At 41.4% G+C, this 18,721-nt stretch overlaps 1 protein-coding gene across 1 annotated transcript in view; it reads right to left on the reverse strand.

The window, feature by feature from the left end:
* Window positions 1-18,721, reverse strand: part of LOC140947412 (lipopolysaccharide-responsive and beige-like anchor protein) — a 66,724-nt gene that overhangs the window by 4,206 nt on the left and 43,797 nt on the right. Inside the window, exons 35-53 of the mRNA XM_073396503.1 lie at window positions 15,356-15,473; window positions 14,083-14,185; window positions 12,763-12,878; window positions 12,167-12,279; window positions 11,412-11,555; window positions 10,945-11,064; window positions 9,923-9,976; window positions 8,913-9,011; window positions 8,160-8,232; window positions 7,496-7,590; window positions 7,325-7,414; window positions 5,708-5,735; window positions 4,389-4,529; window positions 3,766-3,819; window positions 2,986-3,141; window positions 2,362-2,541; window positions 1,627-1,728; window positions 1,193-1,395; window positions 763-914 (exon numbers count right to left, since the gene is read on the reverse strand). Of these exons, the coding sequence (XP_073252604.1) occupies window positions 763-914; window positions 1,193-1,395; window positions 1,627-1,728; window positions 2,362-2,541; window positions 2,986-3,141; window positions 3,766-3,819; window positions 4,389-4,529; window positions 5,708-5,735; window positions 7,325-7,414; window positions 7,496-7,590; window positions 8,160-8,232; window positions 8,913-9,011; window positions 9,923-9,976; window positions 10,945-11,064; window positions 11,412-11,555; window positions 12,167-12,279; window positions 12,763-12,878; window positions 14,083-14,185; window positions 15,356-15,473 (2,141 nt within the window). The remainder of the gene's footprint in view (window positions 1-762; window positions 915-1,192; window positions 1,396-1,626; window positions 1,729-2,361; window positions 2,542-2,985; window positions 3,142-3,765; window positions 3,820-4,388; window positions 4,530-5,707; window positions 5,736-7,324; window positions 7,415-7,495; window positions 7,591-8,159; window positions 8,233-8,912; window positions 9,012-9,922; window positions 9,977-10,944; window positions 11,065-11,411; window positions 11,556-12,166; window positions 12,280-12,762; window positions 12,879-14,082; window positions 14,186-15,355; window positions 15,474-18,721) is intronic.

Here is an 18,721-nt window from a genome sequence, read left to right on the forward strand (position 1 = left end):
ACGCACTGTATTTTGGTCAAATCCCGGATCACGGGAATACCATTCCAGACCCTGATTAAAAGGGGATGAGAGAAGGAAGCTGTCCATGGCAAAGTAAAAAAATTACCAATTTCAAAATCATTTGGGCTCGATTTCTGCCACCCTATATGGTCTGGTCTTGAGCGCGGGTTCATTTTCCGAACAGCGGCTAATAATATTGAGCCTAAAGTTCATTTGAAAAGTAAAAATTGAGGATTTTAAACGGACACAAGGGTCAAAAACGCCACGATTAACAGTGTTCTAAAATTCAGAAATACAGTTGTCACACTGGCTTAAAACAAGGACCATAAGTTTTCCATTAACAATAGAATATTAACTAACAAGCTGAGCTGTACGCTCAACCTCCTTCTTCTCCCTAAAACGGACATTGGGTTGGTTCTAGCCGCTCATCCGTCCTCTTCTTTGACTCTTATCAAACGTGGACACCTCTCTACGACGAACACGTAGTTCCCAGCTCTACGAGTGGGTACAAGCTTTCGGCGCAACGATTTCTGGGGTCGTTGGAGTGGACAAGCGTTACTTGGGACTGGTTAATGGTTGCCTTGAATGCCATCGACCAATCATAATTAAAACTTGTCCATCCCAGGAATCGTCGCGTCGAAAGCTTGTACCCATTCCTCTTATAGTGTCTGGAGCGGGGAATTACACGTGTGCGGAAGCAAGCGACAAAACGACCGATCTGTAATTGTTTGTAAACCCTCACTAACATTATAATCACCGTACCTCTGATCAGTGGAGATGGCTAGAGCTCTGATGCTGCCGTCACAAGGTGGATAGGTATGAAGCAAAGCCAAATCATGAGTCCTCCATATCCGTAAGTACCGACTAAACCCACCGGACGCGAAAAAATTTCCATCTTTATTAAGAGCGAGCGCCTGAAAAACAGAAACACAGTTACTTTTTTCTAGTCGTAACTGACCTGCAAATAACCATCGGTCATCTGTCGGTCACCACGCGAGGCATGCCGGGGCTTACAACCCAAACGGCCAGGAATAATTTCTCAATGCCACCGTTTTAGCTTTTTAAAAAGATAGCAAATAGCACGACATAGCCCCTTGAAATGTCAACTGTCTTAGAATTTCACGAACGTTTAAAATAAGGAAAAACCGAGGACCGAAAACAAACTACGTTTTTTAATGAGAACATTACGTACCAGCATCTGATCGTCAAGTTTCTTCTCGCTCAGTAACTTGCCATTTATTGTGAAAACAGCCAGATGGCCTGTACCGTCAGTGTAGTTAACTAGCACCAGACCATCACGGGTCAGTTTCAATAACCTCGGTCTGATGCACTCCCCAGGCCCTCGCAAGGTGCGTAACAGGTTTCCTGTAGTGGTATGTAGAAGGCAAGGCCCCTCTAAAAGAAATAAAATTGACAGATTTACACCAACAAGAAGAACGTTAACACACTACACCAGCTCCGCGGGAACAGCTAAATGTGAAGCGTGTAGCTTTTTGGACCAGACTTAGTAACGAATGACACAGGGGGTCTATGATCTTGGGTGAGACCTTTTGGCCTGGACGGATGACCCCTGCGCGAATCAATTACCAGAGTATGTTTACTGTAGTTGCTATGATACCAACATACCCTGTGAACCGCTGACCACGATTCCTAAGGAAGCGCTGACATCCACGCAGACAACTGGCTGTTCATGACCCGTAAGAATGGCCAGAGGGGAAGGATGATCTCCTTGGGAAAGAAGCAAACTTACATTAGTTTTAACATAAGCATATAACAGGCGCAATTTAAATAAAGACAGTTCTCGGATCTGGAATAGTAACCCACTTTCTATGAAAAAAAACGTAATAAACACTAATTTTCATTGAATTAGATGATTACATTAGAGCTCCAGTTTTCAAAGTACATTAGTTTCAAAGAACTAAGAACTTATGATCCACTATCGTCTCAGCCGTCTTGCCAACCGATAGACCGCATTCCTTATATATACATAAAAATTAATAGTTCCATGTCAGATTCATCCACATGAATTGCTTGCTTGCTCTTACGCTGCGTTTTGCGTAAGTTTCAGGCGATAGGTCAAAACACGCGTGATCAGATTTCAAAAGACATGAGGTCCAAACGCGCGTGATCTAATTGCATTCTATACATTTCACTTCATTCTAGTCCAGAGTCAAAACGAATGCTGGCTACGTACGTGCTGCGCATGCGTAATAGTAACATGGAGAAAGGATTGCGGGCTCCAGTCTGTAACTGGATAAACGATGGTGGACAAACACACTCACTTTGTACGTGTATTGAAGGTGTCTCGAGTTATCGAAACTCAATGCCTCCATAGTGGTTAAACTCTACGCTACTACTTACCCTCCGTACGGTAACATGCGGTGACTCTCTGAAGCCGCTCACTCCAACGCCAAACTAACACGGTGGCGTCCCGTGATCCCGAAACCACAAGCGCATCTCCTCCAGTTAAACCCACGTGACGTGAGTATGCCAAGCAAGTGACTACATCCCAGTGACCGAACACGCACTGTGTCAATTTTCCTGCGAAACAAAGTAAGGTCGTACTTAAACTGAATTGGAGAAAACATGGGATTTCTAGGATACGTTGCACGGACACCTTTAATTGTAATCAGATGTTACCAATAATACTCCCTCGCAGTCGCGACAATGACAGTTTCCGTAAGGAGTTGGTTGAGGTGGGATCATACCCGAAAATGTGACATAAATTAATCAGTCTTGACAACTGCAGGTGTTTATAGCCACTGAGGTTCCCTCCTTAAACGACAGACGTATATTATCTTCACTGTTAGAAGAAGCAGCGGCCTCCCGGATACTTTCCAAGCAAACGCTACGTTACCTCGGTCTATATTTTCAATGAAATATATCCTCTCCGTGATCCTTGGCCTTAAGACAAAAAATCTACTCTCCATGACACCTTCGATAAGATGATTTTACGTATATCAAAAACAAGAATACCAGCCTCACCACTATCCGCCGAAAAGCACTTGAAGCTGTTATCCCAGTAGCCGCAAGCCATGATGTGCTTGTTATCAGCGGTTACCACAAAACAGCAGGCGGTAGGTGTAACAGACTGGTCCAACGGTTCACCAAGCTGTCGCCTGTGTCGACCAGTGGGTGTCACTGCCAACAAAATCAAACAACATCCTCATTACAATACAAGCAACTTATCCAAGATCATGAGCCAAAATACAGTTAAAGCACTAGGGTTGCCAGAAGCTCTCGTAAACGAAACCTATCGCAAGCGATCGTAGCCTGGGTCGCAGACGTAACTAACCCCGGCTAGTAAGAGCTCTCTTTAGCGACTTCTTGTCTCATGGCCTGATCTATTGCAGGTCCAATAGGATAATGCGACCCCGTAAAACAGCTTAAAAGTCAACAAGTTTTGTTTTTCTTCGTAGGCAACCCAACATCTCAAGTAAGCCACCGAATTTTAGCACACGTGCTGAACGCTAAAAAGAGACTGAAACAGAATTTTTACTGTAAATTTAAACTAGGACGAAGCTATAAGGAGAAACACCAGTCGGTGTGAGGTCTTTTCCAAAGTCCTGTGTTTTCTAAGTTCTAGTATTAAAATTATTTAGCTCTACTTCAGTCTATAACCTATATTCAAGGAATTTTTTCTTTCTTGCGGGAGGATTGGGGGCGCATATTTAAAGGAGGCGCTAATTTAAGAGAGCATTTGCGGTTAAAACAGCTGTACAAAAGAAAAAGCTTTGAGGACAAGACAGTTCCCCTTAAACTTACTTAGCATCGGATCCTGCTCTACTTGAACACCACGAAGACTTTGCTTCATGTCCCCTAAAGAAAAAAAATAACTTTCTTCAACTTTTGTTCACTCGAGCCACGAAAAGATCTGACCGTTTGCAGGGCAAACTCAGTACCTTCACTACTCAGTTAAATTAGAACCCTGGGCCCCGTTCTAAAAGGCCGATAAGCACTAATCCAAGATTAAAATTTTGTCCCACTTTTCGTATTTACCTTCTTATACATTGCTTAGAGTAACAGTTTGTGTTATCATTTCTGTTTTTCGAAGTAAAGGCACAACAGTATTTTGTAAGCTCAAGTTACACCTTCTTATACAACTGACAAAAACCTTGCTTAAAATTTGGATTAATCCTGGGTTAAACTTAACCATCTTTCGAGGAACCGGGCCTTGAGTGTTAGTCTGGGCCAGGGGATAGAACCCGTGACCAGTCCCACTTTGTAGGTCAGCGCTCTATCCCTTGGGCTAACCCTGCAGCGGAGAAGATTTTTAAAAAAATCCCTGTAGTAAATAGCAAATCTGTCGTGGTACGATACTTGCGCTAACATTCTCTCAAATACCAGTCTATCCATTATTCAGAGGTAGCGCCAACAAAATTCCTCACCTGACATAATCCACTTGTTGACCGAGAAACACTGGTTACAACTAATCGTCACTACGGCAGGGGAGGGGACGGTAGAGTCTGTGTTGGCGGCCACATGAGTTACAGGAACATCAGCTGTGACTTTAAAAGTCAGATATATACCTGAAGAAAGGATATTAGACGGTAAGAGATCATCGTAGTGTTGAGTTCCATATACAGTGGGTAGAACCTGAATAACAATATAGTACTAATACCGTATAGGGTGTGCAAAAGGTATGCTCTTTACAAAATAACGAGTGAGTGCCCAATGGTGATGATCTGGTTTCTGTGGTTACGTTCACCCAGTACAGGATAGCCCGTACACAGACGTTGCTTGCTTTCTGTCTTTTCGAGAATCAACGACCACGCGAGCCAGCGGTCAATAAATCCCCCTCGGTTTTATTTCATACGCGCGCTCGACGATCTCCAAAGAGAAAATAGAGGGTCTGTGAACAGGATAAGCACAGAAAGAATTTCAAATTGGTTGGAAATTCGTGCGTTAAGGTGTTCCGCTCACAAAGAACCACCTTGATTGTGTGAAAATTTAGAAGTCTAGGGGAAAATATTGAAATGTTCTGCTCTTTTTGTCTTTCTTTCTTGATCATCTCCCCTTATGTGTCTTTTCATGGATAACGAAGCAAATAAACTTAAATGGAAAGAAACAACGTTAAGAATCCCGACTGGTAGGAGGCGAACCAGTTGGATATCTACAAGGCTGGTCGAGGGTTTGAACTCGGGACTACCGTGAACAAATCCAGCTAGAAGTCAGGGCGGGACTTGAACTCCGGTCCTACGGATTACAAGTCCGGCGCTCTAACCACTCGGCCACGCTGCCTCCTCCGCCAACGAACTTAGTGTCCAGTCAAATTTTCCAGCCGGTGGAAAATTCGTCCGGCGCCGTGTGAACATATCCTATGGTGATCCCTTCTCAAGAAAGAGGCCAAAATAACTAAAAGAAGTTCATTATTAGTCATATTCTTCCAGATGTTTACTTAGTCACTGGAAACGTCTATGCTCGTACCGTAGAAATATGCAAGGAGCACCCTGGATATAGTTCCTTCGGATTAGCTCACAGGTAAGAGAAAGATGAGAATACTCAAATCTGAGAAGTGGCAAAAATGGCGCGAGTTTTAATAAAGAAATTAAAGGAGAAGAGATATCTGCAGTTAAGCAGCAACTAAATGAGTTACAGAAGAAAAGAGATCCAAAAAAACACACACACTCACGTAACGAACTTAGCGAGGGCTTGTATCTGCATCGCGATAAGAAATCTAAAAGCTTACAACCAGTAATCAACTTACTTTTGAACGGCTCTTCTTCCTGAGGATTCTACAACAAACGAGGAAAGAAAGAAAAATTAACACCTTAACTCTTGACGGTAATAAAATGGTCATGCAATTGCGAGTAGATGCATAGAAACGTAAAGGTAGATGTTTTAAAAAGGCCGAAGCTGAAAGATTTGACTTCAGCTTTACTATTTTAATAGTAAAGCGTTTCTCTTGCTGTCACAACGTGCGCCCTTTCTTGGATACAAGAAGTTTAGTCAACAAAGCAAAGTTGCTTTTTGTGAGGATATTACCTACGCTGTCTAAATCTTTCCAGCAACCTCCGCTGTGCGGAGTAACAACTCCCCAGCCTCACTATAAACCCTAAGAACTTGTCTGTAAAACTATATTAATCAGAGTTGTCGTATTCGATGAGCTCCTACATCCCCAGAGTAAACGTCTGGCACCAAATCTCCTTATTATTTTACAATTGTGCGGAATCAACCAATCAATATCAAATCAACCGACTTCAACGATTTTTAATCGAAGCACAAGGCGAGACTGTCTACAGCCGGGCCTTCTCTTCACTATCCTCCACGATATTTCAATTGCTACTTTCCTGTGCTGATGCCTATTTTTCTAGCAATCGGACAATTAAGCCTGGTTTTCACTAGCGCATAAGCATAAGCACAAGGACATGTGTAAGCAAGTGAAAACTGGGTCGACACAAGTATAAGCATAAACACAAGAAAAACGGACAAGTTCGTTCTTTTTGTGCTTGTGCGTATGCTTATGTCGTAGCTTTGACTAGTGAAAACGGTGTTGACATTTATGTTGACATAAGTATTAGCATAAGCACAAGGCCGTGGACCAATCATATGTCACTTTGACCCAGACCTCATGCGAACATATCAAAAGCAATATGGCGGACGAATCGTCCGCCATCTTGTTTATCCTCGGGTTGAGAGGAGCTGGTATCGAGAATTGAGTCAAATATGCATTTTGCGCGTGTGTATGTCCTTATTGTTATGCTTATGCAATAGTGAAAACCAGGCTTTAGTACTGCCTGTGTGTAGTCGCCATTTGATTTTGAAAACAGAGGTAGATTGGGGAGAGTAGAAGTTGAGATCAAAAGAGTGCGAATTCGCCGCTTTAGAAACGGGAAGGGAATTGGAGCCATTAGTCCCGTTACTGGGCAGGCGCTGGACAGTTATTGGCCATTTATCCCCTGTCCCAGGGAACAGTACCATAAGTCTTTGCGAAAGTTTCCTTGGCCCACTTTCTTTCTGGTTTCTAAAGTGGCGAATAAGGCTGAATGAAAGACCTGGGTGCAGTGGGTCTCCCCGCCCCGTTCCATGCCCTCTTTGACTCCTGCACCACACCCCAAGCGATTTCTAGTGATCGAAGGCCCTCCAAAAATAGACTGCTAGTAATCCCTCAGGATTGCCGCCGGAACGAGCAGGTTACATGCGAGAGAGCGAGGCACACATGCGAGGCAGAGTTGCTCGCTCCCACGTAATACTCTTTTCCGCGCAACAATTCTGGGGGCCTCGTTCCAGTCTACTCCAAAATTGCCTGTACTGAACGCTTCATTACAACAGGAGAAAACTCATTTCATATTCATCTCACATTCCGAAAGAGTTAACACAATACCTGGAATTCTGGGACAATTCTTGGTACATGTGGTTCATGAAGCAGTTGAGAAGGCGTCTGACCAAAGCTTTTTATTTGTTGCTCCACAGCCTGCAATGAAACAAAATTTTCCAGTCTTTATGCGTTCAAAGTATATGCCGTTTTTTTCAGATTGAATTTCGCTGAAGTTACCTCTCTCATAACGGGATCAGCTATGGAGTCCAGATCCACACTGCCTTCGTAAGTCAAATGAAAAAACACGTTGGTGGCCTTCACAGCCTCTGGACCTGATGTAGGAGCAACAAAAACAGTTTTTATTGCAGAAAAAGGACAGTAAGGTTTCAGCTTGTCCAACAAGACTAGGATGACCAATTTAAAACAAAGCGACATTTTACTTCCTCGGCATGACTTCAAACTTTTCGAAATTTCACTGAACATCGATACTTGAAAGGCGATTAGATCAAACAGGAACACCAGGTCAAGTTCTCCAAGGAGCGACACGTATATAACGGCGTATAAAAGTAAACGAAGAAGCCGAAGAGTGTTGTCCTGGAGTATTCATCAATTACAAAATTGCAAAAACTCTCTTTGGAAATGGAATTCACTTTTTTTATCAACAGTCTGCTGTTTGGAGTCGGGAGAATGGGCCTTTAGTCCAAAGTTAGTACTTTGTCCCTGCACTCCACTGAGGCTTTCTCTCTAGTTTTTTTGGCCCAGGGCTCGCTTTACAGTACAAACTTGTGAGTGCTGCCTTTACATAATACTGCTCCCTGGTCCAATTTTAGCTCTAAAGCTGAGAAAGAGTACTCTTTGAGTTGAAACCAAAAAAAAATGGACAAGAGTTTTGACGTTTCACCTTTCTGTTTAAATCCAAAAATCAGATCGGCCCATTCGTGTAGATGAGCTGACACGTGCTTGGATTCCAACGCCTACGAGATAATCAGATTACACTACGGTCAGATTCCAAGATTCAGAGACGGATCAGTCTAAGATTCTGGGAACTTGCCCTCCTACCCCTCCCTCACCCCAATATTAACCATAACTTCAAACTTAGGACAAAAGGTTGGGTAAGGGGAGGAATGGGTGTGCAGTTTTCCAGCCGTTTCAAGGCTGGGCATGAGACTGGATTAGTATTTCGTCGAATTGCACCATGGGTCTACACTGATGACGCTATCACTTCTAAGAAGTTGCGTTGGAGACTGGATCCAAATTCGTCCGCCCAAAACGTTCCCATAGTGCAATTCGACACAACACCAACCCAGTGAAACTCATCGAATCTTAGGTCAGCTTCTACCACAGGTATCCCTAATCGAAGAGTGCCTTGAGAAGGGATTCGAACAGTCTTTTTTTCTCAGATTTCACAAAAAATGCATCTGGGCGTGTTGGAAACTGCGTTTCAAGGCATGGAAGCTGCTAAGGTTAAAAAAATGGAAAACCGCATGCCCAGTACCCCAGTATATTTACTCAACCACACTCTCGGGGAAAAAGAACCGCTAGGAACGTAACAAACTGTCCTTGGTCTCAAGAGGGTAATCTGTAGAGAAAGACCTCACTACAGCAATAATCTTGGAGTAAACAGAATATGTTTACTCAAATGTATATCACTCACCGCTCTATGAAGCATCACAAACTCCTCCGGTGACGCCGCCCATTTAGGAAGCTCTACATCATCAATCACCACTCCATCATCATCAATACCAAACGTAAACTGAAATCAGAAAGCTAAGATAAGCCTTCTTAACTCTTCTTCAAAGTTTCTACTAATAATCGTCTATCTGCGGTCTTTAAACTGACGATACAAATGAAACAAGAATCTGAAACAAGCATTATTTACCAACCAGACAACAACGCGAAAAGAAAGTTTTGAAGACGAAAAATCGTTTAATGGCCGTTGAACAATAGCATGGCCAATGATTGGTTAAGGGTGCATGAATTAAACTCGGGTTTCCCCTGGCTGAAGCCCTTCTCTGATTGCCAGCAGTGGTTGTTCTCTGTAGCCCCAATCTCAACTCAAAGGTCATGCTCGCAAAAGGGCAACTGGTTAGTCTCCGACCAGTTTGTTATCTTTACCTAAAATGTGTGTTTCTGTCCTTATTTGCAAGTCCGTAGGAATTGTAGGGCTTCCTCGGTATCGAGATCCTTATTCTGGAGGGTATCCACACTCGCTTCTATAAGTTTAGTGGTCGTACACCATGTGTCAAACTTAAAGCTTACCATAGTTGTTGGTGAAAAGAAAATGCTAACAATCGTGTTTAATGCGTCAGCTGGCTGCAATCGCATAATGACAAACACCCAGCTACAGCTCGCATATAGACACGGGCTTAGCGCTGAACTTCCGTCACATGTATTTAATCCTGATAAACAGGTTTATCACTGACATGCAAAGTACTGGATCAACAGCAATTTTTCTGTCGGACACTTTAAGCATTATAAAGCCTCGTTTCAACCTAAGAATTTTTTTCTCGAGCAGGAATAAATTGCCAGGTCATCAAAGAAACATGTAAAACTTGTTAGCATTAATGACGCTGAAGACTAAGATTGACGCTTTCATTGGAAAATGGGGGGGGGGGGGGGTATCAAGAAAGAAAAAAAAACGTATGAGATTAAAATGTGACTTACGTTGTTTGAGTTAACAAACATCTCAGGCAAATAGTAAAGCTCTGGAATTAGTTCCTGAAATATAAAGCAACACCATTTGTTTCCACAAATTAGATTTACACAGCGAATTGAACAACGTGTCAACCTTACTTTAGGTCGAGGCCATCTCATAAGCCCGAAGGGGGGTACTTTAGGAATTTCTGGGTGGGGATGTGCCGCTGGGACCCTGGAACCATTAACCTATACCAGAGCTAGTTCAGTTGAATTTTGCTAACCTATACAAGAGTAAACTCCCCAAATCCCCCCTATTCTAGAGTAGCTGTTTTCCAGAAACTACTGAGGTCACTAGCACATTCTAGCCAAAACAAAACCTTATACCACAATCCCTAGTCTAGATAAAATCTTCAACCAACTGATTAGTTTCCTGAAAAATGATACCCTATTCTAGACCCAAACTCTGATTTATATACCCTATCCTAGAGTACACTGCTTGAAAACCATGCCCTTCACAGCGGCACATACCTATATAGCCCATATATAGCAGTACCGCCCCCCCCCCCCCCCCCCCCCCCATCCCCTACCCAGGGCTCATAAGTCAAGGCTGGGAGTATTGCGAGGAATATGCATGAGCATTACATAAAGTAAAACTCCTTTTCCTGGCTAATGCAACTGATAATTGCTTCTGGAAGGTTGAATCAATAACGTTAGCGTTTCCATGTTTTGTGAAGGAAAGTTTGTTTAGTGATACTTTTGGTTGGTTTTCTCTAGTCACCCCAAGGCGTTGTCTCGTTGGAGAAAAAACTTTGTCCGAAACGTCTACAGCCACAAGAGGGCTATAAATAAGTACGAGGGTTACACTGCTTGGGTCCGGAGGAGTATTCAATACTGGACCACCTTTCCATTGGAGAAGGCAGGGTACAAAAAAAAACCACAAAGTATCACACGACAAAAACCGCCGTGCCTTACCTTACGCAACCTGGAATATACTGAAAAGCGAGAAACAAGCCCTTCGCTTAAGGCTTCCAGGAGGTTTAAACACTAACCTTAACATCTGAGGTGTCGCGCTGACAGTTGTGCCAAGAGCGGATGATGGAACAGAAAGTTCTTCCTGGATGATCAAATTTTCCTCCCTGAAGATTCAAAAACTGGGTGGCAAATGGTTCCTGTTACAAAAAAAAAAAAAAATTTTCAAAGGAATATAAAAATACGTTTGTCATAATATAGTAAAAGCTGAAATGTTCTTATATTTCCTTTAAAGTCACGTAGTTGTAATTTCAGAGGGACCATAAACTGCAGTGATATTTTCACTTTTTCACGAAACTATTCAAGGATTGACTAATTGTTATCATTTATTATCATGCATATGATTTTTTCCTATTATCAAGAGCAATATCAAAAATAGGAGCCACAAAAAGTTTACAAAAACCGTTAACAAATAATTTGAGTAGAGGCGTTAGACTTTAAATATGGCAGCAGACTAAATCTGCAGGTAGAAACTAGTGCAACTTACCACGCGAATCATCCAAGCCAGTGTAAACCCGGATGTAGAATAGTGGGTACCATAATGGAACGGTGGGATGTCGTCATTTTCATCCCAAGAAGCGTAACGCTCGATGAACTGCGCATGTCTTGTGGGATTTAAGGCTCCTATAGGCTAAGATCGATACAAAATGATAGGTAAATGACGGATTAGAAATAAGCAGCTTGTTGCGCTGTGACACCTTTGGTTTTCGGGGAATTTGTAAAGAGTTTGATAAAATTTGTTCTTAACGTGGGTTTTACTTTTAGCTTGCTTGTTCCATTTTGCTTGGATTGAAGCGGCGCGAAATAGAGAGCAAAGCGTAAAAAAAAGAAGAGTTATTTTACAAGCCAACCCTGCTATCTGAACGCCTGAAACAGGGTCACAGTTACTCCTGTTGTTTGGATACAATATAAAACAGCTGCACATACTGTCAAGTAAATTCTAAAAGAGAGAACGAACTATAGCCGTTTTTATATTTATGTTTTCACAGATTAGAGGAGAAAATTAAAGTTAATTAAAGGTTAAATTTTGCAAACCATTCATTTTTCGGCCTAGTCATCTGCTTACACAAATACAAGTTTCAATGTTCAGGAGACTTATACAGCAACTGGTAACAAAACTATGGCAAAATTGCTTTCTGGCTATTTAAAAGCGATACTAGAAGCTAGTGACATATCACACATGTGTGACATAAAGTACTTCTTAAAGCGCTGTCCGCAAAAAAATACAAATTGCCCTTTTACCTTTGAAAGATCTCTGTAGATTTTAGGATCCGTCAAATCTAGCGAGTCTGCCTCGTAATTGGTCAATACCCAAGGAAAAACAGGGTACTGATTAAGATCACAGAAGCTCCGGCCTGAAACAGCACGACAATAAACAATTATTGTACTGATCACTATTTGATGATTACAAATAAGCTCACCGGGCTTTAAAGTCACCATTACACATACAGCTATTCCAGTTAAAGTTGTCGGAAAGCCTTAGCCACAAGAAAAAAGCAGTATGGGAAATTTCCTTCAAAAATTCCCAAACCTAGCCATGAAGAACGATTCTTCTGCCATAAAACGGGAAAGGTAAACGTTTGTGAGCTTTTATACCCTTCTGTGGCACTGACAACCACGAAGTTATGACCCAAATTTAAAGAGATTTAAATTCAGCTACCCACACGACCTTTCAGTTTTGTCGCGTAGGCTGAAGGCCGCCAGCAGAGCGCAGCCACCGTGATCGACACACGACCACGATAGAGTTAAAGCAGTTGCCACTTTCGACTTCGGAGACCAGCCATAGAGATGTACTAAAAATCATCCCTACTTACTTTAATTTTTATCTGGAAACTTACCGGCGATAGTGTTAAGAAACATCAGATACTGAAAATTGGACACTTCTCCTTTCTGCCACCGCTGCGTCATGGTGGACTTCTGGAAAAGCTGACGAGGGGAGTAGAGAGATGCGGCTCTAAAGAACAAGTTGATAGAATGGTTAGTTCATAAGTAGATGGGATTTGATCGTCCGGGTGAGTGCAGTCCTGAATAGGACTGTTGTTGTTGACAGTAACTGATGTTTCGACAACCTGTGCGGCAGTCATCTTCAGAGTCAAAGTGAGTTGTATTACGTCAGTTGATGTTATTAAACGCTGGTTATTGACCTGACTAGTCAATTACTAGAATAGGTAGTTTTGAACCAAAAGAAAAAATGAATAAATAAACTGTTGTGACGAACACCACAAATGACACAGAAACCTGTAATATGGCCTAGTCCGTCGTTTTTTCATGTTATAAAGTGTCGAGGGCCATGAGTTTATCAGTGCAAAAACCTTGTTAAATTACGTCACATACTTTTAGCTCGGCGCCTACAATCGGCGACAAACTTGTTGAGACACTATCCTCAAATGCGGTACATGTACTTCGTAATTGATGCGAAATAGCGGAAAGCGATGGTTGAAGGGTCGTGACTTAAAGAAAGCAGGTAAAAGGAGTGACTTAATCCTGAAGTATGAACGCCTCTCTCAATAAGTTCAGGAACCATCATTTTCTTTGTTTCAGGTTTAGAGGATGGGAAATCGTTGGTAAGTAGACACTCAAAGGAAAATAAACAAGAAGTAGCGTTGAGTGGCTTTACATTTCTTCATAGCTTAATTAACCGGCAAGTAAATTTTGAAATTGCTTTCATTGTAGACACATCAAACGTCTGTGGCTTTTGTTTTGTTTTGTTTTTACTTTCACAATATTAACAATATTCACAATATTTATTTTAAAAGGACACCGCTTTCATGATAGATTCAATTTATTCTTCAGAATAATAGTTTCGCCCGAGCTCATACAGTGGAACCTCAATATAACGAACCTCTACATGACGAAGTCCTCGGTATAACGAGGTTCCAACGTACTTGACAGTCTATATAGCACAACGCCTTAGGCTCCGAGGCATTCTTAAACAAATAAATAATGACCGAGCGCGTAGGGCAAGGTCACATATTTTTGAATGACCAATTTAATTACCATCCGCACTGTTTTAAGACCAGCAGTTCACTGGATGACCTCCTTTTCCATTACTGACCTGCCGTTCCATTGACTGAAAATAATAGCCTGTTCTGAACAATCGAAAGGTGCGTTAATCAGTTATCAATAATTTTACAACAAAAAAAAAACAGTAAAGAGACCTGCTTTGCGGTACCCCATAATAAGTTCCGACTCCAACGGGCGGCAGAGCACGCACCATTTTCCTCACGGTCTGATGATCGCTAAACTTAAACATCACAGAAGCTGCGGAATAAAGCGGCAAGCAACACCATGAGGGCATACAATATCAAATTACTTCACCAATTGTTCTTCTTAGTACTACGCCCAGTAGCACAGAGGAAACATTCGACTGAATATTAAACCCACATAACTGCTGGTTCTCATTTGACGTCATCAAAATTCAAACTAAAGAATTATTGATCCTCCTGAGTTTTTACTTTCATGAAGTATTAGAGCAGCAAAACCAAATGTTTATGCAACTTTCCACTTCGAAAGAGTTCTTTATTTCTAATTTCTAGGCTTTTGCGTGATTCAGAATTTACACGGCGACTTCTTCAAGAGATGAATACGCGCTTTCGTAGGGTCTTTGCATATTTACCTCCTTTCATTTCCCTGAATACGGACTTTTTCTTTTTTTCATTTTTACGGCTCTGATTTTTTTTTTTTTTTTGGATGACGTGAAATCAAAAAACAGCAATAGGAGAAAAACTTTGTCATGGAACTAACAGATAAAGAAAGCAATTGGCCATTTGCCAAAAAAGTTATGAGAGAACAAGAAGAATAAGAATTTTAGAGTTTTCTGGACATTCTCTGACTCCACTGACCAAACCTGCTAGTTTTTTCTTAACCTCCATACCATAGTCAGTATAGTGGAATGGCAAAGAAACCCGTCAGACGCCTTTATCATAAGTTTTTGTGGACTTGAAGGTGCACAACGTTCAATAGCATTCCTATAATTTAATTTTGATATTATTGGCTAATAAAAACGTCGCAGTATTTTATTCCGTCACAATTTGTGGACAATAAACAAAGATAAACAAAGAATTGTGCACTGTCAGGGAGCTGGATAATACTAAAACGAGGAACGGGGAACGGGAAAATGAAAAATGGAAACAAAATCTAACTTCAGCCCTAGCCCTCTCACTAACTTCATTTCCAATTCTCTCTTTTTCTCCCATTTTTCATTTTTCCGTTCCCCGCTTCCCGTTTTATTAACATCCTCAGGGAACTCCCAACATAAACTGCAACACCGTTTTTGTCTTTGATGCTTGAAGCTTTTCATAACCAGTCTCTTCTACTAACTATATCCAAGTTCTTGCTTAAGTTCAATTAAGCAAAAGCTAGGACTTGATATCAATAACGAATTGTATAAATCCTTATGAACATATAAAGGCCGTTATGGCAAGTACTTACATCCTGTGGAGGTAAACACTTCAATTGCACAGTTCTGCAGCAAATATCGCCGAGAAAATACGGCTTTTATTGCATCCAAAGGCCATTTGCCGTGCAAGCAATCCATATACACCAGAACCTGCAAAGTGAAAAATTTAGAAACATAAAACAACAGATGACAGATGACAGTTATACCCATCCCAGCTCAGCCTTGGCCTCGCTTACACACCTAAAAAATTTAATCCGAAGAATTATGGGATTGATTTATTGATTGATCAAGTCAACACATTACCACTTATGAGGTGTAACTGCTGGTATCCTGACCAGCGGGCTTACCCCCTTGTTTATTAGGAGCATGTGCACGGGGCCTCGGCATTGGCGGGCACGAGGCCACCGTGAAATAATCTGAAGTTTCACAAAGGTTTTCTTCAAGTTTCCCAAGCGTTTTGTAAGTCGTTTGTTTCAGTTTTTCTTTCTCGTGCTATGGATTTCTCACGGATATTTGTGATGATATTTGTGAGTTGATTCAACCTCATGTATGATTAAACGTTTTGTTGTTGTTTTTATCGTCACGGATATCATGTGCCGCCATTCGCCGTTACATGAGGGTTTTTTGTCTTGCCCAAAAGCGAAAGAGATAAGAGTCTGAGGTTCCATTCGAGGTAAATAATCTCTCCGTGCCTTTTCACCGGCAATAGTTCCAAGGAGGAAACTTAACTATGCCTAAACGGCAACTCTAAAGCCGTATATATTGCATAGTTGCATAGCTTTATAGCTTTATAGGACGAAGTAGAATAGGGATCTAAACTTGAGTTTCCTCAATGATTCGACGTACAGAATTTGAATTTTTCATAATCTCAACCTCGACTTTTAAATTTAAAATGACGCTCTGTAGGCTACAACGTGCGGAAAAAACTTAGTTTCTACAAATCAGTATATCATTGTATAGTTTTGTGAATCTTTTTGGGTGGTTGCGAATCCACTCTTACACAGACCACTATCTACTAAATGCTACCTAAACACTTTCCTCTAGTGTGATAGATATATCAAGGAAATTATTTCTGGTTCTTAAAACGGATAGGAAATATATTTGAAGGCTCTCGAGAACTACTTCCAAGCCACGTGGTTCAAATATGGCCCAGTATCGACGCTATTGTTCCCCTGTGCGCGGGTGTGACCAGAATAAAAATGTTGCATGACTATCGCAAGAAATATCACGATATTGAACGTGCTTTTCCACTATTCATTTTGCACGTTAAATATTTAGCAACAAGAGAACTTCATTATAAACTTCGCACACAAATTTCAACACTTTATCACAAAAAAAAATTCGTCTCAAAGAAAACTGAGGCGAAATTTTTAGTAACCCTTGGTGCTTTTGTGTTTACCAGTAGAAGAAAAAGACAACTTACGGGGAGAGTGTAGTTAAATACACCTTCACTTGTATTTCTCAAATTAATGGCACTTAACCCTCTAAGCACTAAGATCAAAATTAAAATTCTCATTTGTCACCCCTATTCGTTTACTATAGAAGAAGTGGGAGAAGTTGATAAAATATCAAGCAAATACATCGTGTGTGATCATGTCCTTAATTCTCATGACCACTCTGTTTTACAAGGCATTGATATTACAGGGAGGAATTTGATGCTGATTACCCTTGGGGCTTAAAGGGTTAACGTGCAACTTTGACTCTCTCGCTTCAAATTTATCCTTCCATTTCTTCATATAAAAAAACGGGGAAATGAGAGTGAAACAAGCCTTAGGGTAAAAATCATATAAAATTCATGTTATAAGTGGACTAATCAGGCAGGACTGTTTATTTGCTATACAGCCGTACATTGGAGAAAGGCTACCACTACAAATCAAGCTATCGCTTCTAGGCCTTAACACAATTTTTAGAGGGTTTACTCTTCCTTGCGAATTAAAATGAGACGACAATCTTAGTGGCGGATCCAGACTTTCAGATAAGGGGGGGCCCGGTCGAAAAATAAGGGGGGGGCATCCCCTGGATCCGCCTGGTTTTTTGAGGGGAGGGGGAAACCGGAGTACTCGGAGAAAAACCTCTCGAAGCAAAGAAGAGAACCAACAACAAACTCAACCCACATATGGCGTCGACGCCGGGATTTGAACCCGGGCTACTTTAGAGGGAGGCGAGCGCCCTCACCACTGCCCCATCCCTTGAAGAGGTTAACTGTTTTGAAAGATTGAACAGTATTCCCTCCCGCTGTTATTTTATTATTTTTGTTTTGTCAAGCTGAATACTGAGTAATTTAGAACTTCGACTTTGGTACTCATGTCCCTTTCCTCCGTTAAGAATAACAACGGCTACCATTCTCACATAGTCTTGGAATTCACACAACGTTAAAAACCAGTTCGGGAGGGAGAGGTGGTACTGGAAGACAACTGTCAGCTACTAGTTTGTAAGGAACTTTCAGAGTCCGCTTATAAAGATCGAAAGTTGTAATACGGTCATATCCAGTCAATAAGGACACCGATGGAGCCATAGAAAGTACCCGTATTAAGAGGGCGTTGACTGTATCTCGTGGTGCATTCTCTTCTGCGATAGTTTCCAGCTGAACGTTGGCAAGGGTACAAGGGTTTTGAAATAGTAGTTCACGTCTGCGCATGAAGACGGTTAAGCTTTAGGTGTAAATGTACAGTTATATCAATCCTTTCACTATAGGACTGCGGATTATTTCACTCTATCGTTTCAATCTGTGGGCGAATTCCTATGATGTTGCCATTCAAATGAAACTTCCTTTGCACAGTGCCACTTATTTATAGTTTTTTTTCTTACAAAAAGAAAAAAAAGAAAATTGAACTCGATAGGCTAGTTTGTCGTTTGTCTCGGCTTTTCAGAGAACATATTAATGGCTGATGTAAAACTGCTCCCCAAAGACAAGCTTAACAGTGACAGTATCCGACCACGCTCCCCCCACACCCACCCCCGTTTATGGCTTGCAAGTCTCCTAAAGACTGAAATTCTGTTCTACGCTGTAGCTGTCAAGTTACTAGGCGCTGAAAGCCACAAAATGTGAGGAAAACCAACGTGGTATAACTGAGCAGTACGCCCTATCTTTTTGGTCCGTCACAACGCTTTACAATGAGGTTTTAGACTGTACGGTGATCTGTGTATAGCCGTTATCAGCTTGTTGCCAGACGTTTTTGAATCCGAAAGGCACTTGTAAGGCCTACCGGATATGAGCCCATCCAAAACCCCTTACGACATTGTATAAGTCCAGGAGCTTCCTAAAGTGTGAGCATTAATGACAAATGAAAAATACCTTCCTGAGGTACTGTTTATTAAAATTTGAATTGTGGTCCTACTAACTTTAAGAGTGAGCATTTAATGAAAACGGCTCTTGCATCTAGAAAATTTTTATTCGA

The sequence above is a fragment of the Porites lutea genome, chromosome 9 (assembly GCF_958299795.1).
Source record: "Porites lutea chromosome 9, jaPorLute2.1, whole genome shotgun sequence".
Lineage (NCBI taxonomy): Eukaryota > Metazoa > Cnidaria > Anthozoa > Scleractinia > Poritidae > Porites > Porites lutea.